Here is a 10,767-nt window from a genome sequence, read left to right on the forward strand (position 1 = left end):
TAATACCAGTGCATTTTTAAAGGATATGTTAAACATTTTAAAATCAACATCTTTACATGCAGTATTGAATATAAGCATAAGGAATGTAAACAGTCCTTTCTTCTCTTAATTAGTGGCTAGAAAAATGAAGAAAAAAGAAAAACAAAAGAAGAGGAAAGCTTATGAACCTAAACTAACACCTGAAGGTAATTTTAGAATATTTATTTTCTACAGTTTGTATTTTATCATTTGCTTATAAAATAATTATATATACATTTCTTTTCACCAGAAATGATGGATTCTTCGACTTTCAAAAGATTTTCTGCTTCAATAGAGAATATTTTGGAAAATTTAGAAGACATGGATTTTACATCTTTTGGTAATATGTTAGAAATTTTCAAAATGCTTCCCCCAATTAAAACACAAGAAACAAAATAATTTCTATCTCAGTATATTCAAACTTCCTTCTTTGTGATGTAATTGCCTCTGATACATGCTACTTAATACTGCATTTATATGGTTCTACCTTGAGTGGAGGCCTTTACCTTTCCAATTTCACTTGCTGCTGCAGGAAGAAGATCCTCCTTCTTCCACCCTGGAAAATCCAAAAGGGACATAAATCACAATGAGACAAATAATAGTTCCCAGGAGTGGGATGTCATTATGGTGTCATTATCTGTCAAACATATCTTTGTAAAAACCATAACCTAAGATGGTTCTTTTGCCAGTAATATCTGAGGCACATAATTTTGCATCTGTTCTGGCCTTTGGTCCAATAGAGCTTGATTATTCAATTCAGCAGCAGAGTGCTTATGCCCTTATGGGTGAAGCACTGAATCACTGTATGCTCCTTATCCATTTCAGTGTAAAATAAACCAGCTTAGCATAAGTGTCTGATGAAGTAGTTCAGATTAACTGAAGTGACTTTCTATTGAAATAGATTACGGAGCATTCATTGTTCCCTACCATTTTTGTCACAAGATTAGAACAAATGGGAGGAGCAAGTAAACAAATTACTACAGCAGTGGTGGCTACAACCTTGAATTAAGAAGTGAAGTAATTGGTTCTTTCTATATGTCTTGTAACATCATAGGGTTTTTTGTAAGGGTAAATGTGATTAAGACATAAGAGTATCCGAAGGTACTTAATTTCCTGTGTTTTTCATCTATTGCCCTTCCCAAGATTTGAACTTTATAATTAGGACTACAATAATTTAAGATTTGTTTCACTGAAATGAGGGTGATAGCACAAAAGCTGCAATAAATGAATTTTTTATATTAAAAACATTATTATTTTATGACTTTCAGTCATATTTTACGAGAACTCATTTTAAGACAACCAAAAGTTATCATCATCAGTCTTCATTAAATGGAACTATTAGATGTTAGCTATTTGGAAAATAAATTATTTTTCTTCAGTTGACTTTTTCATATTGGCTTTAAAATACTGGTTTCCTTGAAGTCCTATTAGAAATACGATTGTTGATTTTTTTATTTTTTTTTTCAAGGTGATGATGATGAGATTCCACAGGAAATGCTACTGGGAAAGCATCAGCTTAGTGAGTTGGGTAGTGAATCTGCAAAAATCAAGGCAATGGGCATTATGGACAAGGTACATCTTCATAGTATTTAACTCTTTTTGACTCTTTTTTTAACATTTAGTTTTCTTAAGCATATAGAAACTTGTGTCCTCTGTGATACTGCACCCTCTTTAGGTGTGCATGTGACAGATACTGTGAACAGTTGTGCTTTGGCAGACTTAGCTGAAGTGCTTAAAAAGTTGCCACCTGTTAACTGTTACTTTCTCTGAAACTGAGACATTTTTGTTGAATGGTCCTCTCTGTGTTAGCCCTGCCTCAGAGCACTTGTCACCATTTGTCTCTGGTCTGACAACAACGCTCTCGATCCCCTCTCCCTCCCATCCAGGTAGAAAAAGAGAGAGACTTGGCTGGATTGAAAACTAAACTACACAGCTTTAATTAAACACTAATGATATAAGAAAATATATACAGTTATATACAAATATGTTCAGGTATGAGCAAAAGCCTCTCGCCTCCCCCCACCCCCAGCAACTCCCCCAGCACTCCCCTGAGATGGGACAGTCCCGAGAAATTCCAGACTGCTGCTGGAGAAAGCAGAGAGTGCTGAGGGTCAGGAGAGCTCGAGCCTAAGGGTCGACGGTGATGGATGAACAGAGTCCTCCCGGCCATGGACGGAAGAGAAGGGAAGAAGAAGCAGGAAGGAAGTTGTCTTCTGTGATCTCTGACCTTCCTCTGAGCTTACGTAGATATATGGAATGGAATATCTCTGGCCAATTTTGCTGTCTGTCTAACTCAGCCTCCTACGGGGGGGTCACAGATCTCCCCATAGTGTCTGTGCCGGCAGAGTGCAGGTGCGGCCTTGAAGACCCAGCAGTTAGAAAAACATTCCACTGTTATCAGTATTACTTGGAACACTCTGGTACTAGTTAAAAGAAAACTTATTGAAGGAAAAAAAAAATCAGTAAAAGGAAAATTGGCTTCATCCTGACTCAAACCAGGACAGCACTACATGTCAATAGGTAACACATACCCAAGCAGTAAAATCTAAAATAATTAATCTACTTTCACAAAAGCACATCAATGTATAGGCTTTGCTCTTTACAGATAATGTTTAGCGACCACAGTAAAACAGAACCTGATGGCAAAGTAAAAAAATCCACCCTTTTTTGATATATGCAATGTAATTAATTATATGATTTCTATCCAGCACCACACTGAGTCCACCCTTAGTAAGTTCGCAGATGACACCAAGCTAGGGGGAAGTGTCGAACTGCCAGAGGGTAGGAAGAAGCTGCAGGAGGACCTGAACAGGCTGGGTTGATGGGCTGAGGCCAATGGCATGAAATTCAACAAGACCAAGTGCAGGGTCCTGCACTTTGGCCAAAATAAACCCAGGCAGCGCTACAGACTGGGGGAAGAGTGGCTGGAGAGTGGCCCAGCAGAGAGGGACATGGGAGTGCTGGTTGACAAGCAGTTTAACATGAGCCAGCAGTGTGCTTGTATCCTGGTTTGTATCAGGAATAGTGTGGCCAGCAGGAGCAGGGATGTAATTCTCCCCCTGTACTCAGCACTTTTGAGGTCTCACCTCGAATAATGTGTATAGTTCTGGGCCTCTCACATCAAGAAGGATATTGAGGTGCTGGAGCAGGTCCAGAGGAGAGCAACGAGGCTGGTGAAGGGACTAGAGGGAATGTCTTGTAGGGATGAGCTGGGGTTGTTTAGCCTGGAGAAGTGGAGACTCAAGGGGGACCTTATCACTCTCTTCAACTACCTGAAGGGAGGTTGTAGTCAGGTGGGGGCTGGGCTCTTTTTCCAGCCAGCTAGCAACAAGACAAGAGGGCATGGCCTCAAGCTGCTCCAGGGGAGGTTTAGGTTGGATATTAGGAAGTGCTTCCTCACCAAGAGGGTGATTAGACATTGGAACGGACTGCCCAGGGAAGTGATGGAGGCACCATCCCTGGATGTGTTCAAGGAAAGACTGGATGTGACACTTATGGCCATGGTCTGGCTGATGCGCCAGAGTTAGGGCATAGGCTGGACTTGATGATCTTAAAAGTCTTTTCCTGCCTTGGTGATTCTGTGATTCTGTGAATTGCCTATTTCCCTCCTCCTTCCAAAGAGCCCTTTCAAGCTTAGAACATTTAATGCCCTGGGTGATAATGAGGTTATTTTTCTGTAGACTGCATATTGTGGTTTCTTTGCTATAGTCTTATAGAATCATAGAATGGTTTGGGTTGAAAAGGACCTAGAAGATCATCTAGTTCCAACCTCCCTGCACAGGCAGGGACACCTCCCACTTAGACCAGATTTCTCAACCTGCCCTTGAACATTTCCAGGGTTAGGGCTTCCACAACTTCCCTGGGCAGCCTGTGCCAGTGCCTTACTGCCCTCACACTAATGAATTTTTCCTAATGTCTAATTTAAATCTCCCCTCCTTCATTTTTAATCCATTATCCCTTGTCCTCCCACTACAAACCCATGTGAAAAGTCCCTCCCCAGCTTTCCTCTAGGCTCCTTCAGGTACTGAAAGGCTGCTATAAGGTCTCCCCAGAGCGTTCTCTTGTCCAGGCTGAACAATCCCTACTCTCTCAGCCTGTCTTCATAGGAGAGGTCCTCCAGCCCTCTGATCATCTTCGTGGTCCTCTTCTTGACTCACTCCAAGAGCTCCATGTCTTTCCTGTTTTGGGGTCCCCAGAATACATAAAGTGTTTGTGAAGCCACTTATTATACAAGTCACTCTGAAGGGTTTTCTTTAATCCAAAATTTAGATATTCTTCCTGGCCTTTTCTTTGATCTCCCTACCTTCCTTTGTAGCCTGTTTCTCTTTCCTGACAGTTCTCACCCTTAACCTCTGTTCACTGTTTTTTTTTAACATATATGCATACATGTATGCATAAAATCAGAATTTTGTTGCTTTTAAAGGTGAGCGCCAATATTATCTGGATGAATGAAACTGACTGTCCTGCAGTTTAACATATTTTACAGATTATTTAATAATAATTCTGTAGAACATCAGTGAGTTTTAGTTACTTTTATTCAACATGCTAGTTTTTCAAAGTTAATGCAGTTTTTAAGAATACATTTCATTTTTATTATCACTCAAGTATCAGGAAATTTTATTTCTGCTTGTCCATAGAATTTGGACTTTCTCTTAATAAAGCTCTATATGGTCAGTTAGAATTCATGATTTGATACTGGATTTGGTAAATTTCTGTTTCTAGAAGCAAAAACGTTATAGATATGCAGTTTTAAATAAATTTCTATTGATTTTGGTGGTTTAAAATGCAGTTTGCTTGCAGACTTAGAACATATTTCACTAGTTTAATTCTATTATCAGCAATCTCAGTGATGCTGTATCAGAAACAAGACAAGTCAAGACCAGTCCTTATCTCAGATTACTTACTATTTAAATTTGTCAGATTACATAATATGTTCTGTCCTTCATCCATGGACTTTTTTTTCAGCAATTTGGAAGCCTTTATGTTCCTACAGTTGTTTGATGTGTTTTGTTTCTTGTTTTAGCTCTCAACAGATAAAACAGTAAAAGTCCTGAACATTTTGGAGAAGAATATTCAAGATGGATCAAAGCTTTCTACATTACTTAACCATGTGAGTTTCAGATTGCATCATTTCACACCATTGTGTAGTGTAGAATAGGGTTTTCTTCACTTGAGTCCCATATAGTGATAGTTTCAAATGTTTGTGTGAAATAAATTTCTGATTTAATATTTATGTGATGAAGAGATTGCCAAATTTGAAGATTTGAAGTAAAATTAAATTGATTATATCCATTGAAGGTCAAAGAAAGTGTATTCCCCCTGATAAGCAAGACTGGCAAACTGGTAATAATGGATGAGGAGAAGGCTGAGGTACTCAACAACTTTTTTGCTTCAATCTTCCCTGGCAACTTCTCTTCCCACACCTCTCAAGTGGAGGTACCACAAGACAGGGACTTGGGAAGCAAAGTCTCTCCCACTGTAAGAAAAAATCAGGTTTGTGACCACCTGAGGAACCTGAACATACATAAGTCTATGAGACCTAATGAAATGCATCTCAGTCCAGAGGGAACTGGCTGATGTAGTTGCCAAGCCACTCTCCATGATATTTGAAAAGTCATGGCAGTCAGGTGAAGTCCCTGGTCACTGGAAAAGGGAAACATTGCACCCATTTTTAAAAAGGTTAGAAAGGTGTTTCTGTTTAGTGGTCACAGCAAACCAAAACACAGAGAACAGAATTGTTCTCTATTACTCCCCCAGTTGGAAAGAAAGTAGAACTAGAACAGGTTTAATGGAACAGGGAAGGGATAGTAACAAGTAGGAATATCATGAAAATATGCAAATATATATAGATACACACACAGAAAACCTGATGTCAATGATTGCTTATATAAAAGTCCAAAGGTTCCCTTGTGGCAGAGCTGACACAGGAATAAGGGCCAGGACTGGGGATCAGGAGCAGTCAGCATGGGTTTATGAAAGGCAGGTCCTGCCTGATGAACCTGATCTCCTTTTATAACCTGATGACCCAACTATTGCACAAGGGAAAGGCTGTGGATATTGTCTATCTAGACCTCCAAAAAGCATTTGACACTGTTCCCCATAGAACTCTCATAAAAAAACTGGCTGCTCATGGCCTGGATGAGCACACGATCTGTTGGATCAAACACTGGCTGGACAGTTGGGCCCAAAGAGTGGTGGTCAATGGAGTCAAATCCAGCTGGTCACAAGTGGTGTTCCTCAGGGCTCAGTGTTGGAACTGTTTCTGTTTAATATCTTTATTGATGATCTTGATAAGGACATAGAGTGTATTATCAGTAAGTTTGCAGATGACACCAAGTTAGGTGGGAGTGTTGATCTGCATGAGGATAGGGAGGCTCTACAGAGAGACTTGGATAGATTGGATCGTTGGGCTAATGTTAATGGTATGGCCTTCAACAATGCCGGGTCCTGCACTTGGGCCACAACAAACCCAGGCAATGCTCCAGGCTGGGGGAAGTGTGGCTGGAAAGCATCTGGCAGAAAAGGACTTAGGGGTTCTAAGTCCTGAATATGAGCCAGCAGTGTGCCCAGGTGGCCAAGAAGGCCAATGGCATCCTGGCTTGTATTAGAAATAGTGCGACCAGCAGAAGTACAGAGGTGATTGTCTCCCTGTACTCAGCACTGGTGAGGCCACACCTGTGTCCAGTTTTGGGTGCCTCAATTCAAGTGAGATATCGAAGTGCTGGAGCAAGTACGGAGGAGGGCAAGGAAGCTGGTGAAGGGTCTGGAGAATAAATCTTATGAAGAACGCTTGAAGGAGCTGGGAATGTTTAGTTTGAGGAAGAGGAGGCTGAGGGGAGACCTCATCACTCCCTACAACTACCTGAAAGGTCATTGTACAGAGGTTGGTGCTGGTCTCTTCTCACAGGTAATTAGCGACAGAACAAGAGGGAAGGGCTTCAAGCTGTAACAGGGCAGGTTTAGACTGGACATTAGGAAAATAAAATTCACAGAAAGAGTGGTTAGACACTGGAATAGGCTGCCAGGGAGGTGGTTGAGTCACCAGCCCTGGATGTGTTTAAGGGTCATTTGGATGTGGTGTAGGGGAGAACTTTGTAGAGTAGGGATGGTGGTTGGACTCAGTGATCCCAAGGGTCTTTTCCAACCTGAATAGTTCTATGATTCTATGACTCTTCTCAGCAACAAATGGAGTCAGATTCTACAGAGTATGGGGCAAGTTGAAGACAGAGAGCCAGAAGCCTCCTTCTAAGATGTTCACCAGAAGAGAGAAGGGAACCAGGGGCAACTTTTCCACCCTTCTGGCATTTTGTGGCAGAGTACTGAGGTCATCCAACCCTTCTCTGTTCTGCTCCCTGGACCTCCTCAGGGTCCTAAATACCACCTTCTGTCTCTTTCTGGCTTGGCTATCAGAGGTCATCACATCAATGCCATAAAATTAGTTTCTGCCCTCCTCAAACCATAATAAAAGGAGGAACCTGGGAACTACTGATCTGTCAGCCTTAGCTCTGTGCCCAGAAAGGTCATGGAGCAGCTTCTCCTAGAAGACATGCTAAGGTACATGGAAGACAGGGAGGTGATTTGAGACAGCCAGCATTGTTTTACTAAAGGCAAGTCCTGCCTGACCAACTTAGTGGTTTTCTACAATGGAGTGACTGCATCAGTGGGCAAGGGAAAAGCAATGGGTGTCATCTATCTGAACTTCTGCAAGGTCTTTGACATAGTCCCCCACAACATCTCTAAATTGAAGAGATATGGATTTGATGGGTGGACTGTCGGGTGGATAAGGAATTGGCTGGATGGTCGCATCCAGAGGGTAGTGGTCAATGGCTTGATATCCAGATGGAGAGGGATGACAAGTGGTGTCCCTCAGGGGTCCGTGCTGGGACCAGTGCTGTTTAATATCTACATCGATGACATAGACAGTGGGATCAAGAGCACCCTCAGCAAGATTGCAGATGACATCAAGCTGAGTTGTATGGTTGAGATGCCTGAGGGATGGGATGCCATTCAGAGGGACCTGGGCAAACTTGAGAAGTGGGCACAGGTGAACCTCATGAGGTTCAACAAGGCCAAGTGCAAGGTCCTGCACCTGGGTCAGGGCAACTCCCAGTATCAATACAGACTCAGTGATCCCAAGGGTCTTTTCCAACCTGAATAGTTCTATGATTCTATGACTCTTCTCAGCAACAAATGGAGTCAGATTCTACAGAGTATGGGGCAAGTTGAAGACAGAGAGCCAGAAGCCTCCTTCTAAGATGTTCACCAGAAGAGAGAAGGGAACCAGGGGCAACTTTTCCACCCTTCTGGCATTTTGTGGCAGAGTACTGAGGTCATCCAACCCTTCTCTGTTCTGCTCCCTGGACCTCCTCAGGGTCCTAAATACCACCTTCTGTCTCTTTCTGGCTTGGCTATCAGAGGTCATCACATCAATGCCATAAAATTAGTTTCTGCCCTCCTCAAACCATAATAAAAGGAGGAACCTGGGAACTACTGATCTGTCAGCCTTAGCTCTGTGCCCAGAAAGGTCATGGAGCAGCTTCTCCTAGAAGACATGCTAAGGTACATGGAAGACAGGGAGGTGATTTGAGACAGCCAGCATTGTTTTACTAAAGGCAAGTCCTGCCTGACCAACTTAGTGGTTTTCTACAATGGAGTGACTGCATCAGTGGGCAAGGGAAAAGCAATGGGTGTCATCTATCTGAACTTCTGCAAGGTCTTTGACATAGTCCCCCACAACATCTCTAAATTGAAGAGATATGGATTTGATGGGTGGACTGTCGGGTGGATAAGGAATTGGCTGGATGGTCGCATCCAGAGGGTAGTGGTCAATGGCTTGATATCCAGATGGAGAGGGATGACAAGTGGTGTCCCTCAGGGGTCCGTGCTGGGACCAGTGCTGTTTAATATCTACATCGATGACATAGACAGTGGGATCAAGAGCACCCTCAGCAAGATTGCAGATGACATCAAGCTGAGTTGTATGGTTGAGATGCCTGAGGGATGGGATGCCATTCAGAGGGACCTGGACAAACTTGAGAAGTGGGCCCAGGTGAACCTCATGAGGTTCAACAAGGCCAAGTGCAAGGTCCTGCACCTGGGTCAGGGCAACTCCCAGTATCAATACAGGCTGGGGGATGAAGGGATTAAGAGTAGCCCTGCTGAGAAGGACCTGGGGATACTGGTGGAGGAAAAATAGGAAATGAGCTGGCAGCGTGCATTCACAGCCCAGAAAGCCAACCGTATCCTGGGCTGCATCAAAAGAAGCGAGGCCAGCAGGTCGAGGGAGGTGATTCTGCTTCTCTACTTAGCTCTCGCAAGACTCCACCTGGAGTACTGTGTACAGCTCTGGGGACCCCAACACAAGAAGGGCATGGAGCTGTTGGAATGATTCCAGAGGAGGGCCACAAAGATGAGCACCTATCCTATTAAGACAGGTTGAGAGAGCTGGGATTGTTCAGCCTGGAGAGGAGAAAGCTCCAGAGAGACATTATAGTGGCCTTCCAGTACCTGAAGGAGGGCTACAAGAAAGATGGGGAGGGACTATTTAGCACAGCATGTAGCAATAGGGCAAGGGGTGATGGTTTTAAACTGGAAGAGGGTAGATCTAGACTAGATATAAGGAAAAATTATTTTACAGTGAAGGTGATGCAACACTGGCACAGGTTGCCCAGAGAGGTGGTAGAAGCCATATCCCTGAAAACGTTCAAGGGCAGGTTGGATGGGGCTCTGAGCAACCTGATCTAGTTGCAGGTGCTCACTGCAAGGGGGTTGGACTAGATGACTTTTAAAGGCCCCTTCCAACCCAAACCATTCTGTTTCTGTATTCTTTTACTACTAAACATTTTTTACTATAGTGCTGATAACTAACGTATTGGGAGCAACTGAATTGTCTTTTGACTTAATTAAAAAAATTATAATTTTGTCCTGAAATATTCATAGTAACTGGTGTAACTTGCACTTGGACATTTCTTTGCTACTTTTCTTTGTGTACATAAAACATTCTGTATACAATGGAAGAAGTATTACAGCTTTCATGTAGAGCATATTCTTATCCTGACCATTAAGAACTGAGCAAGTGCTTTATTTGGGTCTGCTCTTATGCTGCAAATTTGGAGTTATCAATGTAAACAAAATTAAGGAAGTTTAAGGAAGGAGTCAGAGAGTTGTGGTCAATGGGGCAGAATCTAGTTGGAGGTCTGTGACTAGTGGAGTCCCTCAGGGGTCAGTACTGGGACCAGTACTTTTCAGTATTTTCCTCAACGACCTGGATGAAGCAACAGAGTGTGCCCTCAGCAAGTTTGCTGATGACACTAAGCTGGGAGGAGTGGCTGACACACCAGAAGGCTGTGCTGCCATTCAGCGAGACCTAGACAGGCTGGAGAGTTGGGCAGGGAGAAACCTGATGAAGTTCAACAAGGGCAAGTGTAGAGTCTTGCACCTGGAGAAGAACAACCCCATGGACCAGTACAGGTTGGGGGCTGACCTGCTGGAGAGCAGTGTAGGTGAAAGGGACCTGGGGGTCCTGCTAGACAGGAGGATGACCATGAGCCAGCAATGTGCCCTTGTGGCCAAGAAGGCCAATGGCATCCTGGGGTGCATTAGAAAGGGTGTGGTTAGTCGGTCAAGAGAGGTTCTCCTCCCCCTCTATTCTGCATTGGTGAGGCCACATCTGGAGTATTGTGTCCAGTTCTGGGCCCCTCAGTTCAAGAAGGACAGGGAACTGCTTGAAAGAGTCCAGTGCAGAGCTAC

General features: G+C 43.2%; 1 protein-coding gene across 1 annotated transcript in view; it reads left to right on the forward strand.

Annotated features, from left to right (window-relative positions):
• LOC104390822 (nipped-B-like protein) overlaps positions 1-10,767 on the forward strand; it is a gene marked incomplete at both ends in the record, with an annotated part of 102,409 nt that overhangs the window by 55,883 nt on the left and 35,759 nt on the right. Inside the window, 4 exon segments of the mRNA XM_010000026.1 lie at positions 114-185; positions 269-358; positions 1,487-1,590; positions 5,042-5,128. Of these exon segments, the coding sequence (XP_009998328.1) occupies positions 114-185; positions 269-358; positions 1,487-1,590; positions 5,042-5,128 (353 nt within the window).

This window comes from Chaetura pelagica, unplaced genomic scaffold (genome assembly GCF_000747805.2).
Source record: "Chaetura pelagica isolate M959 unplaced genomic scaffold, ChaPel_1.0 scaffold476, whole genome shotgun sequence".
In the NCBI taxonomy this organism is placed as follows: Eukaryota; Metazoa; Chordata; class Aves; order Apodiformes; family Apodidae; genus Chaetura; species Chaetura pelagica.